Source organism: Notolepis coatsorum (assembly GCF_963971535.1).
Source record: "Notolepis coatsorum genome assembly, chromosome: 14".
NCBI classification, from domain to species: Eukaryota; Metazoa; Chordata; class Actinopteri; order Aulopiformes; family Paralepididae; genus Notolepis; species Notolepis coatsorum.
This window is the reverse complement of record NC_140178.1, coordinates 71,920,417-71,944,754: the sequence shown is the minus strand read 5'-3', so window position 1 is coordinate 71,944,754 and position 24,338 is coordinate 71,920,417. Positions and strand designations below refer to the sequence as shown.

At 44.8% G+C, this 24,338-nt stretch overlaps 1 protein-coding gene across 1 annotated transcript in view; it reads left to right on the top strand.

Moving 5' to 3' along the window:
• The window catches only part of LOC311240567 (large ribosomal subunit protein uL3-like), a gene marked incomplete at its 5' end in the record, with an annotated part of 153,444 nt that overhangs the window by 117,099 nt on the left and 12,007 nt on the right, over positions 1-24,338 (top strand). Inside the window, 3 exons of the mRNA XM_084329143.1 lie at positions 6,727-6,806; positions 6,893-6,908; positions 9,247-9,571. Of these exons, the coding sequence (XP_084185269.1) occupies positions 6,727-6,806; positions 6,893-6,908; positions 9,247-9,571 (421 nt within the window). The remainder of the gene's footprint in view (positions 1-6,726; positions 6,807-6,892; positions 6,909-9,246; positions 9,572-24,338) is intronic.

The following is a 24,338-nucleotide window of genomic DNA, read 5'->3' as shown; positions in this document are numbered from 1 at the left end:
TTTTGTATTGCTCCCGGCTGTTCAAACTAATTTTACCGCGTGAAAGAGAGAGGAAAGTTGGTTCATTTCCACAAACTACCAGTGAAAAAAACAGTGTTGTTGGCGTGTTGGCTGGCTGCACTCAAGCGGCGCGACCAGCCTGTTGGACAGGGAATGAAGATCTGCAGCGAACACTTCATTGCCTCGGATTATGTTGTTGAGGGTGGGCGGTTTGTCCAGAAGACCACTAATCAGCTGAAGCCCGATGCGGTTCCGTCTGTCTTCGACAGACAGACCGGCCCAGGCAGTTTAACCAGCGTCGCGGAGCATTTAGCATGCTGGCTACCTAGCTACGGTTCAGCTAACTAGCTACATGCAGCATTTAGCGTGCTGGCTACCTAGCCGGGATTCAAAGCCCAACTAGCCGGCTAACCCAGCTCGCTAAATGCTGCATGTAGCTAGTTAGCTGAACCGTAGCTAGGTAGACAGCACGCTAAATGCTGCATGTAGCTAGTTAACTGAACCATAGCTAGGTAGCCAGCACGCTAAATGCTCCGTGTGACACAATAGCTAAACAAATGCACTAGCCATCAATATCTTATGCCAAATGATTAGGGCCTATTACAAGTCCGAGTCCTCGTCTGCACCTTCCGAGTCCGAATGCAGTCAATGCTCGAGTCCAAGTCCAAGTCTGAGTCATCAGTGCTCAATTCGAGCCACGAGTCCTGAAAATCAGTCCAGGACTCGGACTTGAGTCAGAGTCCTACAACACTGCCTCCTTTATAGAAAAACTAAAAATGCTCGATAAATGCATTCTTGGTCGAACAAGAGCACACAGATCAAACATCAACCAGTCTAAGTTTATCAAAATTGTTCCTTGCATCAGTAAATAGACCATTCTGAATTAAATAGCACCATGACAATTGTATTACAAGATAATGTCATATCGTAGTAATTTGTAATGGAAAACTAAATACCATTATACCGCCAAAACTAAGAAAAATATTATGATGTGATATTTTACGCCGTAGTGCCCTAAGTTCAGTAGACGCTGGATTCATTTTAATAATCTGGTTTTCAGGACATGCACTCGTCGCTCACAGACAGGCGGCGTGTTATCATTGGCCCGAGAGGTTTGTCATTTTCCCCCCTGCAACGCATCTTCAAATGAAAACAAAGTGGAAGAGTAGGGAGCGCCGTGCTGGGGTCAAACGATTCTAATGGTTGTCATGTGAAGTGAGATGATCAGGGGCTCTTGAAGGATGGGGCGATTCATAAATGGTTAAATACAGCCACTGTCCAGCTTGCTCTTAAATAGGGATGTCCATCGATTTTCATTAAATTATATTCATATAGATATATATATGTGTGTATACAGAAACAATTCCGTTGCTCAACATGACCTTGCAATTCCATTGCGAGGTCGCATGACAAGTACTGCCCCTTATAAGGCACATAAGGAAAGAAAGTGAAGGAAAAGGCACAAAACCTGCTTTTTCATACACCTACTGTAAAAACCCTCTAGCATGGTGGCATAACACACACGGTGCTACACAGAGTATAAGTTATATACTCGTACTGGCATCGCGTCCCGCTCTTATGCCATACCGAGATATACCTCATCTCCTAGTACCTACTGTACTACATAACGAAAAACTAAACACCCTTGCACTTGACCCCGCCCCAGTGACTTACTATAAGACACTGGGCGTGGTCACCACTCACCCTTCCTCTTTTTCGTTTTCCATCATGGCGGCTGCTTTGCACCCTGTGTAACTAGTGATAGCGAGTATGAAGTGTAAAGAGAAATTGAACAATGCCGGAGATTTGCCAGCCCCTGGAATCTTCGGCATGTTTCCAACGGCGCTCATATGGGTTCTGCGGCCCTGCAGATGGATGCATTTCGATGCATCTCCGCTTCGGGTCTATCCTGGTGTTTCCTCGTCTTGGCAGCACTTCGAGGGACGACGTGCGATGTGTAACTATCGAGCTAACTCGCACTCAGGTAGGATCTGTGCCATCAGGCATTAACGCTGGTGTTAATAATACTGCTTGTTGTCCTGTGAGACAACCGAGTTGTGTATTGGCGCAAGGACAGGACAAGGACAGTCATAGTAGTCTCCCTCCTACAATCATTTGACCTGACTCCCACTGCCATGCCTCCCACCCACAAAGCAGGCAACTCCTTGGATCTCATATTTTCCCGTAACTCCAGCATCATTAACACCACGGTAACTCCCCTACATGTATCTGACCATTCCTTCATATCCTTCTCACTAACTCTCATGCTTAACCGAAAGGTCTTCACCCCAACTCAAACCGTCTCACTCAGACGCAACCTGCCCTCCCTATCCCCCTCCACCCTCTCCTCTGACATACTATCCACTCTACCTTTGAGTGACACCTTCTCTGCTCTCTCCACAGAGATGGCAACCTCCACCCTCCTCTCAGCCCTTGCAACCTCCTTCGACAAGCTCTGTCCCCTCGTTGAGAAACCTGCCCGCCGTTCCCCACCCAGTCCATGGCTGACAGATCCAGTGAGAGAACAAAGACAGGTCCTGAGAGCAGCTGAAAGGAAGTATAGAAAGTCACGCCTCACTGCTGACATCGACACATATCACAACCTCTTGTTAACATTCTCCAAAACCATTACTAATGCCAAAGCTTCTTTCTTTCACCATAGGATCGAGGCCTCTGCCAAGAATCTTCGCAAACTGCATGCTACCATGTCCTCCCTCCTCACTCCCCCCCCACCCCCCCCTCCCTCATCTTTCTCTGCCGAAGACTTTGCGATCTTCTTTGAGGAAAAAGTGGAGAACATCCGCAGCTCCTTCTCCCAACCCCCACCCATTCCAAATGCTGAATCGAGAACCTCATCCTTCACTCTGTCATCTTTCTCTCCCATTACAGAAGCCGAGACCCTGACACTGGTAACGTCGAACCGTCCGACTACATGCCAGCTGGACCGGCTACCTTCCCCACTCCTCCAGTCCATAGCACCAGACATCCTCCCATTCCTAACTGCAACCATCAACTCCTCACTCAACTCGGGGGTGGTCCCCACCTCCCTAAAACAAGCCAGAGTCACGCCCCTCATAAAAAAACCATCCCTGAACCCTACCGTCATAGGCAACTACCGTCCTGTCTCTCTTCTCTCCTTCCTTTCTAAAACACTTGAACGTGCTGTATCCAACCAACTTACTGCTTATCTCTTACAGAATGACCTCCTAGACCCTAATCAGTCAGGCTTCAGGACTGGTCACTCCACAGAGACAGCCCTCATTGCGGTCACAGAGGCACTTCACTTAGCAAAAGCGAAAGGCCTCTCCTCTGTCCTGATTCTCCTAGATCTATCTGCAGCCTTCGACACAGTCAACCACCAGATCCTCCTCGCGGCCCTCGCAGGAATGGGAGTGGCTGGCTCTGCGCTGACATGGTTGTCATCATACCTCAATGACCGCTCCTACCAAGTGTCATGGAGAGGGACCCTGTCGGCCACCCGCCCCCTGCGGACGGGTGTCCCCCAGGGCTCGGTTTTAGGACCCCTTCTCTTCTCCCTCTACACTAAATCACTGGGTAACATTATCACGTCTCATGGCTTCTCCTACCACTGTTATGCCGACGATACTCAACTCTTCCTCTCCTTCCCTCCCTCAGATATCCACGTCTCTGAGCGGATCTCGGCCTGTCTGTCCGACATCTCCGCCTGGATGACGACCAACCACCTCAAACTGAACCTAAGCAAAACAGAATTGCTCCACCTGCCGGCCAAATCCTCCCCCCTGACCGACCTTTCCATCACAGTCGAGAATGCAGCTGTGACCGCGTCCCCGACCGCCAAGAACCTTGGTGTTGTCCTCGACGACCAGTTGAACTTCTCTGCTCACATCGCAGCGACAACCAGAACCTGCCGATTCCTCCTGAGCAACGTCAGAAGGATACGCCCCTTCCTGACAAAAGAAGCCACCCAACTCCTCGTCCAATCAACAGTCATCTCCCGCCTCGACTACTGCAACGCACTGCTCGCTGGCCTCCCGGCCACTGCCACTAAGCCTCTTCAACTCATTCAGAACGCAGCGGCCCGCCTGATCTCAAACCTACCGAAGTCGGCCCATGTCACCCCACTTCTTAGGGACCTGCACTGGCTCCCCATTGCTGCACGAATCCGCTTCAAGGCCCTTGACCTAGCATACCGTGCGGCAAAGGGAACTGCTCCCGCCTACCTCCGGTCAATGGTCTCTAACTACACACCCTCAAGACCCCTACGCTCTGCATCTTCTGGCCGCCTCAGACCTACTCCTATCCAAGCTCCGGGAGGGTCATCAAAGAGAAGTCGCCTATTCTCAGTCCTTGCCCCACAATGGTGGAATGAACTACCCACCCCAGTTAGGACAGCCGAAACACGTCCAATCTTTCGCCGTCGACTAAAGACTCACTTCTTCAACCATTATCTGAATTAAAAAAAAAAAAAAAAAAAAAAAAAAATCTAACCCTAACTAACCATACTGTCATGCACTTGTCCTAATAAACTAACCTACACTGTAGCACTCAACACTTTGATGAACATTGTTACTCAGCTGATAGAGTTGTGCTCTTCCTGATGGCTTGTCGTACAGAACTTGTAAGTCGCTTTGGATAAAAGCGTCAGCTAAATGACTAAATGTAAATGTAAATGTAAATGACAGGATATCTGGGTAAAAACGTTGTTGTTTTCCCCGTTACCCTGGAGCGCGCGGCTAACACTATGCTATATGCTGGGCTACTGTTTCTGTTTGTTTCCCCGCTGAGGGATGTCTGTCTAAAGTCTTCCCTCCTCTTAACCATTCATGCTGACGGTCAATCGGTGTTTACTGTTGGGAGTATTGCGCGGGCTTGTTTACCTGTTCATGGGTGAATGGGCTGAGGTCTAGGGCTGGTGTGCTTGTTGTGAATATTATGAATGGATGCAGGACTGGGTTCTCTGGTCCGCATCCCCTTAACGTTGTGTGTATGGGCTAGCCCATTCTACAGTGTATTGGTGGTGTTTTTAGTTCATTTATTCATTAACCCCTTCATGGATGCACACCACAGTGGAGGTTGCTGGTTGCAACCACCGCTGGTGCTCAGTGTTTATGAAGCAGGTGGCATCAGTCCTTTGCCTCTGGCATGTTGAAACAGTGCCCCGCCCGGCCGACGCCATGAGGTGGGTCGGCCCGGCGGGTGGCTGGTGGGCTGTGTTAAACCTGTACCGCCACGGTATAGAATTAGCAGCGATTAGTAACCTTGTTCGCATTGCTGTTTTTTTCTGTCAAAAATTGTGTCTGGTGGCAGGGCCATGAGGGCCAGCCGACGTCGAAACATCGCGCAAGGTTGTTGACGTTATTAGCTTTGACCTAGCCGCAAGCTATAACCGCAGGGAGGGCTAGGATGCTGTCAACGCTTGTTTACAGACATCTTGGTTGGATTAGTCTCCCTTTGAGGGGGTGAGAAGTTAAAAAGAAATCCGCAGAGGACACCGCCTCACGCCGCGCAGCCAGAGGTGAGAGCACGGCCTCGCCACTGTGGCGAGGCCCTCGACAGGGGCCATGTTTCCCCCGCCAGAGGTACCCTGGGCGTTGAGTCAACAGGTGTCCACAAAGCCGACAGCCTTGGCGGCCGAGGGATTGGCCATATTGGATGAGCACGGCCTGAGAAACCGTCGCCGTCCTGCCGCGAGCAGCCCGCTCTCCGATCACTCCCTCCCCCAACACCAGCGGAAAAGGGGCTCTGATTTGTTTCCTTTGGCTGCGGGCCGCAAGCCTTCGTTGAAGCGCATGCGGCCCCACGTTTCGCTTCGCTGACACCCAGTTGATGGCTGAGCCTGGGTCTGTCCATGAGAATGTTGTGCTGTCAAGCGGCTCCCACACACCATAAGCTGTGTTTGGTTGAGCCTGGTGTTACGTCTGTCAACTACAAGTGTTGTCAGCAGGGGGGCTCGAGACCTTTTTGAGGCAAACAGTGCGGGCTTCCCCGACCTCGCCTTCGCCAGGCCGGGTATCACGTTGGTGCCTGCCACTCCTGAAAGATTGGCAGTGGTCTCGCAGGCGCGCGTGATTTGGGTGGTAATAATATCACTGCAGGGCAACGGTGTGTAGGAACCCATGGGGGCCTCACACCTTGCATGTCCAGCTGCAGAACAACTCCTCAGCATGTTCTGGAGGGGTGTTCAGTGGGGGAGCTTTTGTCACCTAGTTTGATGTCAGCTTCCCCCGTATCAAACCGGCCCTTTCTGTCGGGGTCCCCCCTTGGGTGCGATTGCCTCGTGGGTTGTATCAGGGACCGTTGTCCCGATTCCACGGAATGCCCTGCCCGCACGGTGGCGGGTTCAGAGTTGGCTACGCACAGCGGGAGGGACCGGGCCGCCTATCTACAGTTCCTTGCGGACCAGCGCCGAATGGCGGCGGGTGCGCTCTGGGAGTATCATCACATATGACTTCAGCAGTGCCATATGTCGAAGTGGATGGAGAGAACGCTGAGGCGGGGACTTGTATTTACACAACCCCACCCGTTTTCAGATTTGGTACAGACCCTATTGTCAGGGTCACCAGCAGTGACAGCTCTGGTCAACGAGATCCAATCTCTGTGGACGAAGCAAGCCATCGTCGTGGCGTTTTCCTCCCAGTATTCTCTGGTGCCCGAGAAATCGGGAGGGGGGGGTGTCAGACCCATGCTGGACCATACACTACTGCAAATACTGTAAATGACACAGGGGTTCTTTTGTGCCTTTAGGATGAAGCCATGGACCAAATTGACGCAGCGGACTACCCTTTGACATTTGTGACCCCTAATGACGCCCAGGGACAGCATAGGTACAGACTCAGAGTTATGTAACTTTAATATGAAAAGTTGCTCCAAACACGGCATTCTCTAAAAACATGGTATCTTACCACGTCAGGTCCAATGAGGTTAAGGTAGGTGTGGGTTTATACATGAGATACCAGGTTTTCAGTGAGTCCCCTCCAAACATCTTCCACAATTAACCCATGTGGCGTTCTCTTGTTACAACACTGATTTTAAAGAGCAGACCGGTTTAGTTCCATGTTCATGAAGCCCCTCACTTTTGGAGTACAATCTGAAGTCAGCTTCAGGTTGTCTGTAAATGTCTGTTACATACTGTAGGGTAAGGTCATAAAAACAAGTCTGTCCTTCAAAGGGAAAAAAAGGCTTTAACTAATCACATGCCATTGATGCCATCTGGACGACGTTGTTATGCCCTGTTGTCTCTGCTTACCTGTTTTGCATTTCTGTGATTGTCCTTGTATTGTTTATTATCACCATTCTTTTTATTACCATTATACCATTATATTACAACTCCATTGTTGTATTTATTTATCTCGTATTGTATGTATTTATCTCTCATTTTATTGCCCATCTAACTCTAAGGTTTCTTCCCTTTTTATCCTATTACGTTTTCTTCTGTGGGAGTTTTTCCCTTTTCTTTGGTGGTTTAAGCCAGGAGGTGCTGTACCTTTGTGGGTGAAGCCCATTGCGACATGTAATGTGATTCTGGGCTATACAAATAATTATTTGAATTTGAGTAAAATTTTCTTTTGCAAACGTGAAATGATATAGACATGCAATCGTTCTTCTAATGATAAAACATGACTTCAGTGTAACAAAAATTGCATTCACTTATTTCAGTTTCAATTTTTTTTTGTCACATATAAGGTACATATACTGTACATTACAGTGAAATGCTTGGTTCTGTATGAGCCTCCTGAGATTGTGCTTCATACAGTAAAAAAAAGTTTAAAGAATAAAGACCAAACACTAATATACACAATATACAAAACTAAAGTACAAAATTCTAAAACGAGGTAGATAAGTAGTGCAAACCTTTTAGAAATAAATATATAACATATGGTGTAGTGTTAAAATGTGTTACTTTCCTTTGTAGGGCAGTAAGTGATCCTAATCACTGACCCTAGATCAGCACTCTGTGAAGCTTCCTGAATATGGGCCCATCAAACCTCATAAGAGTAGGAGCACTGATCCAAGATCAGACCGTTCAGGTCACACAATCATTTTTAAACCTCACTATGACTGGTCTCAGATCAGCATTGAGATGCTTGATGCTTAAATACATGCCCTGGTCTAATTTACCAGCAGGCTTGAGTTCCAGTTACTTTAGTCTTTTCTTCTGTCCTTGGAAGTGTAGTTCTGGTGCCACTGGGTCCGACTTAAGCATAGAGGACAGCGAGAAACTGCTTGATATGATGATCCAAGCGGACCAGGAAATCGCACTGTTGAGGAAGGTAATTGACAGGGAAATTTACCAACACACTTCTCTCTCTCTCTTTCTATGGCATACACATGATACATAGCTTTCACTCATATCTCCCCCCTTCTCTCTATCACATGCACACACAAACACACACTTACATCTACATAGGCTTCACATACTGTATTTCACATAACACACACACACATACCCTTCTCTGTCTCCAACCTTATTCACACACGCACTCTTCCTTTCTTTCTCACAAGCACACACAAACACACTTACATTACATCTACTGTACATAACTTTCTATCCACATAGCCTTCTCATAGTCTGCATATCATATCTATAACTCATACTCAAGGTACCACTTTGTTTTGTCTACTCCCCTGTATAAATACTTTGCTAGCTCATCATTCTACAGAGATCTAGTCTTAGGGACATTGCTGTAATCTAGGTCCCTCCACATGTTGCAACATGTCATTCTGTCAGTAAACTCTATCCTTAATCAAAGACTCTATTGTCCGCCTCCGTGAATAATCTGGTCAAATGATTCCACATCAGTAATGTTTGTTGGTTGTACTGTAACTGTCAATTATTCAGAATGTGAAGCAGGTGTCACTCATGGTAGCAAGGACTAGCACTCTGACGCTCCCTCTCCCAGGCTGAAACCTGTCTCGCACTGTGACTCCTTGGTTGCACATTATTGGTATATATTACCATTATATTATATTGGTATATAAGGGATAGTTCAGATTTTTGGACGCCTAGCCCTATTACTTAACAACGATGATGATGATCGGTGGAGTCCTTCCTTAGCGGAATCCATGCTCTTCATACTAGCTCTGGCTAGTTGCCCACAAACCAATGCAAAGTCAATGGGGTCAAGTTGCTGTCTGTACAAGCTTACTGAAATCGACACACATCACATGTGCATTTGTGTGGTGTCTGTGTGTGTGTGTGCTCGCTCATCTTTACTCATCCCTGTGTACTTCATCTAGTCCCTACACCAACTCGCCCCCCACCAGGTGAATGTGGCGTGCCAGCAGGAGTTCACTAGTTACAAGGAGCAGGAGTTCACTAGTGACGAGGAGCAGAGTCGTGGGATGGAAACCTGTATTCAGGAGCTGTCCGAGGCGCTGGATAGGTGCAGCCAGCAGGAGCAGGAGTTCACTAGTTACGAGGCCCTGGAGTTCACTAGTGACGAGGAGCAGGTGTTAGCTAGTTACGAGGACCAGGAGTTCCCTGGGTTTGAAGCCTGTTTTCAGGAGGTGTCCGAGGTGCTGGAGGGGCTCAGCCAGCTGAAGTCAGAGCTGCAGGGAGTCAACCAGACCCTGTCTGGTCTACTACCTAGTACCTGATCGGGCTGTATCAGGATGGAAGAGCGGGGACCACCGTTATGAGCCTTGGGAAAGTTTGAAGTCCAGTTTGTGGCTTGGAAATGTTGGAGTATGAGTTCATTATATGTAAAATATCTCATAAATATGTATTAACATTCTGTGTTGTTCATTGATGTTCATGCGGTTTAAGCCTGCAGACACCAGCACTATCATTAGTACCCATACTGTATGCATCAAGCTTGTCAAAGAAAGGAGCCCTGATCTTGGACCACTAACCAGGTCCCCTTTCCCATTTTACTCATTATTATCTATCAGGCAAAACTGGTCCTAGAGCAGACCTTTGATTCTGACTGAGACTGATAGAAACCAGCCAGAACAAAAGTCAAAAGAACTATTCTATTCCCCATTTTGTCTCGTGACCCTGTTACCCGCTCAAGGATCCCACTTTGAGAGCCCTTGCTGTTTCCCTCATGGCGTCTGGATGTGTCAGTGATAGTGTTGAGCAGAGCTGTAATGACACTGCTGTCCAAGTGCTGTTTGATGGTCAGTTAGATAGAAAATATTAACTACACTATATGTTCAGTGGTGGTATTTATTAATAATAAATCTTATTTGTATTGCACTTAATATTTGGCATCTCAAGTATTTAACTTAACACCTAAAGGATAACTGCTATACTGTTACTTATCTTCACATTTGTAATGTTTTACTCTTTCTTTGATTGTCTGACAAGACAATTGTGAATAGATGTTAAAAACATTTTGTTGATTATTAAAAAAAAAAGTTGTGATTACTCTTGGATGCTTATTTCCCCGTCAATGTCATTCTCTGTGGAAGAAAAATACAATAATTGAATGTCAGTGTTCACATTCATTATCAACAAGGAAAGCACAAATATTGTTGATCAAGAGCAAAAAAAGTTGGTGAGTTGGTGTCTTGTTGCCAGTGTCTTGCTGATGTTTTTGTAGTTGCAAACCACGGATGACAGCTTTTTGAAGTATTGGTGTTTCACTTCAAATCTCATGCAGGAGAGATGGACTAATGGTCCAGACAGCTTAATTAGCTGTGGATAATGCACAATATAGTGCATTTTTGAAGAGGGGCTGGCCTCTTGGTCGTGAAGTACATGATGTGCACTATAATATAACTTATATGCGCACATCGCTTCTCGCGCAGAAAACGGATGTCATGACAACAGTTAACGTTGGATTCGGGATATGTGAAGAGAATTAACGGACGTACTCTTGAGTCTTCACCTGGGCAATCAAGGTACAGTAAACAAATTAGATTCTTTTTTCACTATATCTATATGAGATATAAATCTGAATATGGCATCGGATCCCCCATGTAAGAAAACGTACAAAAGCACATTTAATTCAGGTTTGTACCTTGTGTAGTCAGTCACACTTAACTCATTAAGCCCCACCATTTATTTTTTGAAAATTCGCCTAAAACAGCATGCTTACATTAAAATGCTTATATATATCCAGATTTATAAGAGCTACTTGCATAAACTTGGTACCTGAAGAAAGCTAAGACTTGGGGGATTCCAATGTTGGTGTCCAACACTAGAGTTATTACCAAATTGCTGCAGTATTCCTGCAAACACTGAAGAAATGTATTTTTTTTTATCCTCGCCTATACAAAGATTACAGTTAGTCAGTCAAAGTTACTCATGGTTGCACCCCAGCTACATTCCTACTTTCTTCCTCCATATGTGCAGATATTCTGTGCAAAGTTTCATGTCAGTAGAATAAGAAATGTGAGTTTATCACCGTTTTTTTGTGGAGAGAGGGCCTGGTGCTGTTGGATTTATCGATTTTGAGGCCTTATTTGACATTTTTGAGATTGGTATACAGCAGATTTGGATTCAGCACCCCTTAATACCCCTAGAAATGTTGTGTACCTAAAATAAACACGAAATGCCTTCAGCACTTTATACAAGCACATTTTCTGAAATTCTGCATAGTCTAATTGCTCAGATGACTGTGTGAAACAGACTGCTATTATTTCTGGAAGAAATAATAAGATATACAGACGAAACAAATTTAAACAGCATAAAACATGTCACATTATTACAATTTACACTGGGCATGACTTTACCTGCTAGCTGTTTCATGTTTCGGACCAGCCAGCCTCAGCCTCTTCTGTGAGAAGTGTAAGGCTAGGCTTCTTTCTGAGATCTAAATATGATAAAAAGCTACAATTATTTACACATCAGACACTACAATCACTTAACAACATAAAATGTAAAATAATCACATCAAAACAATAGCCATGACCAGGGCTGTAGCCAGGGTTTAGAAATTAGGGAGGTCAATTTTTTTTTTTTTTATATTTTTTTTAGTAGACATCACTCAGGTGTATTTATTGATGCTCTCATTGATACTATGTTTGTTTCTGAAGTGTGTGTGTGTGTGTGTGTGTGTGTGTGTGTGTGTGTGTGTGTGTGTGTGTGTGTGTGTGTGTGTGTGTGTGTGTGTGTGTGTGTGTGTGTGTGTGTGTGTGTGTGTGTGTGTGTGTGTGTGTGTGTGTGTGTGTGTGTGTGTGTGTGTGTGTGTGTGTGTGTGTGTGTGTGTGTGTGTGTGTGTGTGTGTGTGTGTGTGTGTGTGTGTGTGTGAGAGATATATAGAGAGAAAGGGGGGGCTTTGGTAGACTATTGCATTGGTCCATTCATTGAAGATGAACGCAATTGCGACATCCTTTACTAGGCTCACCCACCAACAGTGCAGGTGCTGAACTGCTGATCCGAATGTATAGGTAAAAACCATATTATGCGTTTTCATCAATAAATAAATGGCCACAAAAATGTTTGCTTACGCGCTCGCATTCACTGGGGGCCTACAGATACATTCTTTCATGGGGCCCACAATCTACAGCTACGCCCCTGGCTACAGTACAATCAACAGCGGGGTGTATTAGAAGGCTATGGTGAAAAGGTATGTTTTTAGCTTATTTCTGAAAATATTAAGAGATCTAGCCTAATGTCCATAGGTAGTGTGTTCCATAACTTTGGTGCATAGTTAGCAAAGGCTGCATCCCCGATTTTCTTTAGACTGTGGCTTGGAACCTTCAATAGACCAGTAGTAGATGATCGCAATGTTTATACTTTGTATATAAGGAGGAGGACCTTGAAATCAATTCTAAATGTTACCGGAAGCAAGTGTAGGTTACTTACTTGTAACTTTGGGTTTGATCCAAGGAGTAAGTTGCCCCATATTGCTCTGTAACATTTCTCTTTTTGTTATAGGACCGACTAGTAGGATTTCAGTTTTGCCCTCATTTAATTTTAGGAAGTTGTTCGCCATCCATTTGTTTATTGCTAAGAGACAGGCGGAAATTGAGTTTATAGCTGTGTGATCATTTGGTTCAGCGGAGATGTACAATTGTGTGTCATCTGCGTAACTATGGAAACACATTGTGCTTTCTAATGATGTCTCCTCAATGTTCAATGTGCAATGCAATGTTCAATGCAAGTAAAGCACTTTAAACTTTAAGTATGACTAAATGCTTTCTTGACTATATATATAGTAACTGTTCCAAAATGCATAGATTTCTATGTATTTTAGGGGTTTGGGGGGATAGCTCTTTTTAATATAAATGTCAGATTGTTTTATTTATTTCATAGATTTCTATGCATTTCAGGAGTTTGGGGGGCTGGCTCCCCAAAATAATTAAATAACATAACCCTAACCTAACCCTAAAACCAAAAAAAAGTAAAAGAAAAAAAAAGTTACAAAACCCACCCATTTTCGCCCAAAAACCGCCCAAAAACCGGCAAAAAGAAATGTCATATACTTCTGTGCCCCCCTGTGCCCCAGTAGAGTGCTGGGTCTAGATACGCCCCTGTGCGTACCTACTGTACTATTCCCCCAAACCACTACAAAGCTCGGTAGTAAGTGCCATGGACAAGTGGACCAGTGTACTCAAGGCCAGATTAAGAATTCAGAGGCCTCTGGGCCAAACTCTTGTGGAGGCCCCCACACACACATACACGTGCATGCACGCACAGTGGCGTTTTTATATGAAAAACATTGGTGGGGCAGCCACTAACCAAGGCTACATATCAGGCAAACTACAGTAATCAAAATGACAGTAATCCTGCTACTGATGCGTTTTTAACACGTCAACAAACAGCTATCCATCGAGAGAGAGAAAGTATAGTTGACGAAAATTTATTATATTCCCTGTCTGCCAAAGTTATTGACAGGGTACCATACAATATATTATACTTTATTGTTCAGTTATTCTGTCAGTTTGATGATGGCTTTGTTTGAAAAGGTTAAATGCAGCAAAACACAACCAGAAAATTGTCATTTTTGATAACTTTAATATTTCAACAACAAAGAAACAAAGAAAGAACAGTTCTGCAACAGTGCAGTTTGTGACTTGGTGGCTATAATAAAAATATAAATCACTCTAAACAAAATGTCACTTTAAAAAAAAATAGAATAGAAACACTTTAAAAGAAGGAGGTACTGTATAGTATAGATACAGTAAGAGTTAACACTGTAAATTGTATATTGCATAGTAGTGTACATAAGAACCAGTTCTCAGGAGCATGTCTTTTTACCATGCAGGGTAAGGCTAAGAGAATCATCAAGGACTCCAGCCACCCAAACAACTGCCTCTTTGAACTGCTGCGGTCAGGCAAGCGATACCGGAGTCTCATGGCAAGCACAGAAAGACTCAGAAGAAGCTTCTATCCCCAGGCCATCAGGCTGCTCAACGAACGATAACACTATGCAACAACCATCAAATGCACACAGCACACACATCCACACGCACACACTCACTTTAAACAAACAACACACTGCAGCACCCACTCTCCACACTTTGGAACACCTAAACACACTTTATATTTATTGGTAAAGGATTTGCACTACAACCCATACCTAAATTGTACCTCATCCCATTTCTGCTTTGCACTATATAGTATTGTATATTGGTATATTGCATAGTATATTGTATATTGTATGGTAACTCAGTTGCTTCTATTCTGCATCGAACATTGTACGTATGTATATACTGAACACTGTGACTTCTATTTTTACTTCTATTTTTACATGCTATACTATTTTATTTCATACTTATCTTGTCTAGCACAGTCTCTGGAGCGTAACAGTAAGAAGCATTTTGTATAAAAGTATTCTGTACTTCTGTATGACAACTATTAAAGAAACTTGAAACTTGAACTTGCATATCTTGTGTCTTATCTATTTCTTTTTTTCTATGCCTATTTTATTCTATTTTATTATTGTATTTTGCACAATATAATATACAAAGAGTTAACACTGTAAATTGTACATTGCATAGCAGTGTACATACGAACCAGTTTCTCAGGAACCTAGCATGTCTTTTTTTACCATGCATATCTTGTGTCTTATCTATTTCAAGTCAAGTCAAGTCAAGAGTTTTATTTGTCACGGCATACAAGTATACAATGAAATGCGGGTGGTCTTGCCCGCAACGATGTGCAATACAGTAGTACAACATATAATAGAATCCAATAAACAACATTGTGCAATAACAGGTAACATAGTGGGACATCACGGTATTTGTACATAGTTATTTACAGAGCATGAAGGACATGCTAGGTCCTTGGTAGTGCAATACACTGTTACTATACTATTTTTAAAGTGACCTTTCCTTTGTGGCCATAAGTGTGGGCTTGTGCAGCATGAGTGAGTGCTTTCTCATGTTAAAGTGGCTGCTATAGTGTGCGAGCGTGCACAGCGTGCGTGTCGTGTGTGTGCTAATGTGTGCTTGTGTGTGTAGAGTTCAGTGTTCTGTGACACTCAGTGTTCATTGTTCAAGGCTCTGATGGCCTGGGGGAAGAAGCTGAGCCGAAGCCTCTCTGTCCTAGTAGCTGGTGTTCGCAGGCGTCTGCCTGACCTCAGCAGCTGGAACAGGCTGTTATTGGGGTGGTGAGGGTCTTTCATTATTCTGCAGGCTCTGGATTTGCACCTCTTGTTGTATAGAACGTGCAGGGGAGGTAGTGCAATACCCGTGGTACACTCGGCAGAGTGCACCACTCTCTGTAGGGCCTTCTTGTCCTGTGCCGTGCTGTTTCCATACCAGGCAGTGATGTTTCCAGTCAAGATGCTCTCTACAGCTCCGGAGTAGAAGGACTGGAGTATCTTCCCCGATACTCTGAACTTCCTTAACTGTCTCAGGTGGTAGAGGCGCTGCTTCGCCTTTTTTACGACTGTGTCTATGTGTGTTGACCATGTCAGATCCTCTGAGATGTGGACCCCCAGGTACTTAAAGCTGCTTACCCTGTCCACGGTGGCCCCGTTTATCCTCAGTGGTGTGTGTGTCTCCTGCTGTCCTCTCCTATAATCCACGATCAGCTCCTTGGTTTTACCAATGTTCAGGAGCAGGCTGTTGTCCTGGCACCAGCGTTCCAGTACCTCAACCTCCTCCCAGTAGGCCTTCTCGTCGTTGTCCGAGATCAGCCCCACCACCACCGTGTCGTCTGCAAACTTCACTATGGAGTTGGAGCTGAACTTGGCCACACAGTCGTGTGTGTAGAGTGAGTACAGCAGGGGGCTCAGAACACAGCCCTGGGGGGACCCGATGCTCAGGGTGATGGTGTTGGAGGTCTGACCCCCCACCCTGACCGCCTGGGGTCTTTCACTCAGAAAGTCCAGTACCCAGGCGCTCAGAGCGGAGCTCAGACCCAGCTCGATCAGCTTGTCCACCAGTCTGGTGGGGACTATGGTGTTGAACGCTGAGCTGTAGTCAATGAACAGTCTCACATAGCCCCCCTTCTGACGGTCCAGGTGAGAGAGGGTGCTGTGCAGTACTTGGGAGACCGCATCGTCAGTGGACCTGTTTGGCCTGTATGCAAATTGCATAGGGTCCATATCACTGGGGAGGGAGGCACAAATGTGATCCTTGACCAGCCTCTCGAAACATTTCATGGCCACAGAGGTGAGTGCCACCGGTCTGTAGTCATTGAGACCTGCTGGGGACGGTTTCTTTGGTACCGGGATAATGGTAGACATCTTGAAGCAGGCAGGGACCACTGACTCCTTCAGGGATCGATTAAATATGGTGGTGAACACAGGGGCTAGCTGGTTAGCACAGGACTTAAGTATGCGTCCTGTTATTCCATCTGGGCCAGCCGCTTTCCTGGTGTTCACCTGCATAAATGCTCTTCTCACACTGTGTACCGTCAATGAGAGAGCGTCCCCCCGCGGATGCGGATGCTCCACAACAGCCGGCGCACCAGTGACGTCACTAGCCGTTGAGCTAGCAGCGCCACTGTTTGCACCAAACCGCACGTAGAAGGTGTTGAGCTGGTCCGCAAGGGAGGCGTCGTCGCTCCCCATTGAGGGGGCGCTGACTTTGTAGTCAGTTATCGTCTTCAGTCCCTGCCATAAGCCTCTTGTGTCATTCTGTGCCATTTGTGCCTCCATCTTGTCGGCATACGTCCTCTTAGCAAGTTTCACAGCCTTGCGCAGAGTGTAGACTGTTGTCTTGTACTCTTCCATGTTTCCTGACTCTCTGCCAAGGTTATAAGCAGTGGTGCGAGAGTTCAGAGCTGCTCTGATAGTACTGTCCACCCATGGTTTCTGGTTTGGGAACACCCTCGCCTTCTTTGTGGTGACAATACTATCAGCCAGTGTTGTTATGAAGGACACCACAGTGTCTGTGAACTCGCTGACGTCACTGGTGCTCCTCTCGAACATTCCCCAGTCGACGTCATCGAGTGCGTCCTGAAGCGTGGCCTCTGATTGGTCGGTCCATTTTTTTTACCTCACGTGACACGACGGCGTCACGTGATCTTTGTTTGTAAGCGGGGACCAACAAGATGGCGGCATGATCCGACGTGTTCGTCGCTCCCGCTAATGGTGGCGCCGGTACAGCCTTGTATCCGGCTCTGAACGGGGTGTAACAGTGGTCGAGTGTATTTCCTCCTCTTGTGGAGCAGGCGATGTGCTGAAAGAAAGACGGCATGACTCTTTTCAGATTCGCCTGATTGAAATCCCCGGCTGCAATCATGGCCGCGTCTGGATGCTTGATCTGGTGTGTGTTCAGATGGTTGTGTAGTTCCGCTAGCGCCCTGCCGACGTTCGCCTGGGGGGGAATGTACACTGCAGTCATGATCACTGCAGTGAACTCACGTGGAAGATGGAAGGGGCGACGTTGGATCGAGAGGTGTTCCATGTCGGGGGAGCATGAACGGGAGAGTATCTGCACCTCCCCGGGGCTAGTCCAGCCGTTGTTGGTCATAAGGCAGAGACCCCCGCCGATGCTCTTCCCGGAGGCCTCTGTACGGTCCGCTCTCAAGATGGTGAAGGAGTTGGAGGGAGAGATGCTGTGATCAGGAGTCGCTGGTTTCAGCCAGGTCTCCGTGAAACACAGGATATTGCAGTCCTTCATCTCTCGCTGGAATCGGACGCGTGCTCGCAGATCATCCATCTTACTCTCTAGCGAACGTGCATTCGCCAGGAAGATAGATGGAATAGCCGGACGGTAAGCAGATCTTCTTAGTCTTAATCTGATCCCGCTCCTCTTCCCTCTATGTTTCTTCTTTGTTCTGCGGCCGTCTTTGCCTCCCGCGTCCCTTCTGATCTCCATTGGCCAGTCTTGGCATGATCAAGTGTCTCTAAACTCCTCTTTGAGTCCGGAGTTTAGGTCAATAAGTGACTGGCGGTCGTATGACGTCCCCGCCAGTGATGTTTCGATAAAAAAAGTAGTAAAAACAAACATAATAACAAAAAATTTGCACATTCGTTGCTGAGCAAAACCCACGGCGACTGACTCGGGTCGCGCCATGATCGATGCCTATTTTATTCTATTTTATTATTGTATTTGCACAATCAATGCAGGCAAGACCACCCGCATTTCACTGTATGCCCTGGTATGTATGTGACAAATAAACCTCTTGATTCTTGATTCTCTGGTGGGCTCTCTGGTGGGCTCTGAGGGCCAAGCTAAAAGGAAGAGAAGAGAAAATAAACACATCATGTTTAGATGGGGGGATGGCGCCATCCTCAGGAAGAAAAAAACCATGCACAAACTTGAGACAAAAATATAATATTAGAATAGTAAGCTTACTTTTACGTGAATGTCAATTTAAATTATAATTAGGGAAGGGAGGGGGTTGAAATGTGTTTTTGTCCTGTGTTACTGTCTGTGAATGAATGAATGAATGAATGAATGAATGAATGAATGAATGAATGAATGAATGAATGAATGAATGAATGAATGAATGAATGAATGAATGAACATTTTATTTAACAGATTGCAGAATGGGTACAAATAATACAGTACGGCTCAATACACACAATTGTTAAGGGGATGCAGACCAGAGAAAGACGTTTGTCTTGTTTACATCAGGGTCCCCCATTTTCAATTCATAGTGACATTTATGACATGCACAACATATATGACATCATGACATTTATGGAATAGGGACATACAGGTTTGATTGATTGATTGAAAACTTTATTAACAGATTGCAGAATGGGTACAGTACAGTACAGCTCAATACATACAATTGTTAAGGGGATGCAGACCAGAGAAAGACTTTCGTCTTGTTTACATCAGGGTCCCCCATTTTCAATTCATCGTAACATATATGAGATACATGACATACAGATAGACAGTACTGCTACATCTATACATTTATGACATACCAGATTTGCAATTACAGTACTGTTTGTGATACAAAAAGAGTCCAGAAAAAAAGAGTATATACATTTGACGTAGAAACTGTACATTGGATTGGGTAGGTGGGGGTGGGGGGGGACTGTACATTGGAGGTGGTTGGGTGGGGGGGGGGGGGTTGGGTAGGAGTGGGGGGGGGGGGTTGGGTAGGAGGGGTGGGTGGGGGACACTGTACAACTGTACAAACAAAACTGTACATTGGATTATTGACAAGACCATACTTGGTAATTTACTGTACATTGGAGGGGGTTGTGTTCGGACAATAGTACTGTTATAGTACTGTTACATTTGTGACATATATGATATGCAAATATACAGTACTGTTACCCATTCCTGACAGAGAGTATATGATGGTGAGGATACTGTACATTAGGAGGGGGTGGGTGGGTGGGAGAGAAATATACATACGGTGGGGAGAGAATATATACATTACATACGGTGGGGAGGGGACTGTCTATTAGGTGGGGGTGGGGCTGTACACTGTAAACCCGCACGTTCAAAATAATCAATTCGTTTGAGTAGGGTATACTCAATATTCTATGAAAGTTCTACTAACTTGAATGGCTTGAGTTCGTGTGACGTGTTCTTATGTTTTGAGTAAATAAAACTCATAGTTTTTGATTGACTTGGAACTATTCACTTATTAAGTAAGTATAATGTAAAAGCATAACTTAAGTACAACTTAAGATAATTAAGTAGATACAGACTCTAAACCACATTATGTTTTGAGTAAATAAAACTCATAGTTTTTGATTGACTTGGAATTATTCACTTATTAAGTAAGTATAATGTAAAAGCATAACTTAAGTACAACTTAAGATAATTAAGTAGATACAGACTGTAAACCGCATTATGTTTTGAGTAAATAAAACTCATAGTTTTTGATTGACTTGGAACTATTCACTTATTAAGTAAGTATAATGTAAAAGCATAACTTAAGTACAACTTAAGATAATTAAGTAGATACAGACTCTAAACCACATTATGTTTTGAGTAAATAAAACTCATAGTTTTTGATTGACTTGGAATTATTCACTTATTAAGTAAGTATAATGTAAAAGCATAACTTAAGTACAACTTAAGATAATTAAGTAGATACAGACTGAAAACCGCATTATGTTTTGAGTAAATAAAACTCATAGTTTTTGATTGACTTGGAATTATTCACTTATTAAGTAAGTATAATGTAAAAGCATAACTTAAGTACAACTTAAGATAATTAAGTAGATACAGACTGTAAACCGCATTATGTTTTGAGTAAATAAAACTCATCGTTTTTGATTGACTTGGAACTATTCACTTATTAAGTAAGTATAATGTAAAAGCATAACTTAAGTACAACTTAAGATAATTAAGTAGATACAGAGTGTAAACCGCATTATGTTTTGAGTAAATAAAACTCATAGTTTTTGATTGACTTGGAATTATTCACTTATTAAGTAAGTATAATGTAAAAGCATAACTTAAGTACAACTTAAGATAATTAAGTAGATACAGACTGTAAACCGCATTATGTTTTGAGTAAATAAAACTCATAGTTTTTGATTGACTTGGAACTATTCACTTATTAAGTAAGTATAATGTAAAAGCATAACTTAAGTACAACTTAAGATAATTAAGTAGATACAGACTGAAAACCGCATTATGTTTTGAGTAAATAAAACTCATAGTTTTTGATTGACTTGGAACTATTCACTTATTAAGTAAGTATAATGTAAAAGCATAACTTAAGTACAACTTAAGATAATTAAGTAGATACAGACTGAAAACCGCATTATGTTTTGAGTAAATAAAACTCATAGTTTTTGATTGACTTGGAACTATTCACTTATTAAGTAAGTATAATGTAAAAGCATAACTTAAGTATAACTTAAGATAATTAAGTAGATACAGACTGAAAACCGCATTATGTTTTGAGTAAATAAAACTCATAGTTTTTGATTGACTTGGAACTATTCACTTATTAAGTAAGTATAATGTAAAAGCATAAATTAAGTACAACTTAAGATAATTAAGTAGATACAGACTGTAAACCGCATTATGTTTTGAGTAAATAAAACTCATCGTTTTTGATTGACTTGGAACTATTCACTTATTAAGTAAGTATAATGTAAAAGCATAACTTAAGTACAACTTTATTAACAGATTGCAGAATGGGTATAGAGGTGTGATAGGTGTGATAGGTGTGATAGGTGTGAGAGGTGTGATAGGTGTGATAGGTGTGAGAGGTGTGATAGGTGTGATAGGTGTGAGAGGTGTGATAGGTGTGAGAGGTGTGATAGGTGTGAGAGGTGTGATAGGTGTGAGAGGTGTGATAGGTGTGAGAGGTGTGAGAGGTGTGATAGGTGTGAGAGGTGTGATAGGTGTGAGAGGTGTGATAGGTGTGATATGTGTGATAGGTGGGATCGGTGTGAGAGGTGTGATAGGTGTGAGAGGTGTGATAGGTGTGAGAGGTGTGATAGGTGTGATAGGTGTGAGAGGTGTGAAAGGTGTGAGAGGTGTGATAGGTGTGAGAGGTGTGATAGGTGTGAGAGGTGTGATAGGTGTGATAGGTGTGAGAGGTGTGAGAGGTGTGATAGGTGTGAGAGGTGTGAGAGGTGTGAGAGGTGTGATAGGTGTGAGAGGTGTGATAGGTGTGATAGGTGTGAGAGGTGTGAGAGGTGTGATAGGTGTGAGAGGTGTGAGAGGTGTGATAGGTGTGAGAGGTGTGATATGTGTGATAGGTGGGATCGGTGTGAGAGGTGTGATAGGTGTGAGAGGTGTGATAGGTGTGAGAGGTGTGAAAGGTGTGAGAGGTGTGAGAGGTGTGATAGGTGTGAGAGGTGTGAGAGGTGTGAGAGGTGTGATAGGTGTGAGAGGTGTGAGAGGTGTGATAGGTGTGAGAGGTGTGATAGGTGTGAGAGGTGTGATAGGTGTGATAGGTGTGAGAGGTGTGAAAGGTGTGAGAGGTGTGAGAGGTGTGAGAGGTGTGATAGGTGTGAGAGGTGTGATAGGTGTGAGAGGTGTGAGAGGTGTGATAGGTGTGAGAGGTGTGATAGGTGTGAGAGGTGTGATAGGTGTGATAGGTGTGAGAGGTGTGAGAGGTGTGATAGGTGTGAGAGGTGTGATAGGTGTGAGAGGTGTGATAGGTGTGATAGGTGTGATATGTGTGATAGGTGGGATCGGTGTGAGAGGTGTGATAGGTGTGAGAGGTGTGATAGGTGTGAGAGGTGTGATAGGTGTGATAGGTGTGAGAGGTGTGAGAGGTGTGATAGGTGTGAGAGGTGTGATAGGTGTGAGAGGTGTGATAGGTGTGATAGGTGTGAGAGGTGTGAGAGGTGTGAGAGGTGTGAGAGGTGTGAGAGGTGCTGTGAGAGGTGTGATAGGTGTGAGAGGTGTGATAGGTGTGATAGGTGTGAGAGGTGTGATAGGTGTGAGAGGTGTGATATGTGTGATAGGTGGGATCGGTGTGAGAGGTGTGATAGGTGTGAGAGGTGTGATAGGTGTGAGAGGTGTGATAGGTGTGATAGGTGTGAGAGGTGTGAAAGGTGTGAGAGGTGTGAGAGGTGTGATAGGTGTGAGAGGTGTGATAGGTGTGAGAGGTGTGATAGGTGTGATAGGTGTGAGAGGTGTGAGAGGTGTGATAGGTGTGAGAGGTGTGAGAGGTGTGAGAGGTGTGATAGGTGTGATAGGTGTGATAGGTGTGAGAGGTGTGAGAGGTGTGATAGGTGTGATAGGTGTGAGAGGTGTGATAGGTGTGAGAGGTGTGATATGTGTGATAGGTGGGATCGGTGTGAGAGGTGTGATAGGTGTGAGAGGTGTGATAGGTGTGAGAGGTGTGAAAGGTGTGAGAGGTGTGAGAGGTGTGATAGGTGTGAGAGGTGTGAGAGGTGTGAGAGGTGTGATAGGTGTGAGAGGTGTGAGAGGTGTGATAGGTGTGAGAGGTGTGATAGGTGTGAGAGGTGTGATAGGTGTGATAGGTGTGAGAGGTGTGAAAGGTGTGAGAGGTGTGAGAGGTGTGATAGGTGTGAGAGGTGTGAGAGGTGTGATAGGTGTGAGAGGTGTGATAGGTGTGAGAGGTGTGATAGGTGTGAGAGGTGTGATAGGTGTGAGAGGTGTGATAGGTGTGAGAGGTGTGATATGTGTGATAGGTGTGAGAGGTGTGAGAGGTGTGATAGGTGTGAGAGGTGTGATAGGTGTGAGAGGTGTGATATGTGTGATAGGTGTGAGAGGTGTGATAGGGTGTGATAGGTGTGAGAGGTGTGAGAGGTGTGATAGGTGTGAGAGGTGTGATAGGTGTGAGAGGTGTGAGAGGTGTGATAGGTGTGAGAGGTGTGATAGGTGTGAGAGGTGTGATAGGTGTGATAGGTGTGAGAGGTGTGAAAGGTGTGAGAGGTGTGAGAGGTGTGATAGGTGTGAGAGGTGTGATAGGTGTGAGAGGTGTGATAGGTGTGATAGGTGTGAAAGGTGTGAGAGGTGTGAGAGGTGTGATAGGTGTGAGAGGTGTGATAGGTGTGAGAGGTGTGATATGTGTGATAGGTGTGAGAGGTGTGAGAGGTGTGATAGGTGTGAGAGGTGTGATAGGTGTGAGAGGTGTGAGAGGTGTGATAGGTGTGAGAGGTGTGATAGGTGTGAGAGGTGTGAGAGGTGTGATAGGTGTGAGAGGTGTGATAGGTGTGAGAGGTGTGAGAGGTGTGATAGGTGTGAGAGGTGTGATAGGTGTGAGAGGTGTGATAGGTGTGATAGGTGTGAGAGGTGTGAAAGGTGTGAGAGGTGTGAGAGGTGTGATAGGTGTGAGAGGTGTGATAGGTGTGATAGGTGTGAGAGGTGTGATAGGTGTGAGAGGTGTGAGAGGTGTGAGAGGTGTGAGAGGTGTGATAGGTGTGATAGGTGTGATAGGTGTGATAGGTTGGTATCTATGACCTGTGCCTGTATGCTAGCATGACACTGTTGGTATCTATGACCTGTGCCTGTATAGCATGACACTGTTGGTATCTATATGACCTGTGCCTGTATGCTAGCATGACACAGTTGACCTATGACCTGTGCCTGTATTAGCATGACACGGCTGGTATATATGGACTCCTCAGTCTCTAGTTTCATACCACTTCTTGCTAGCT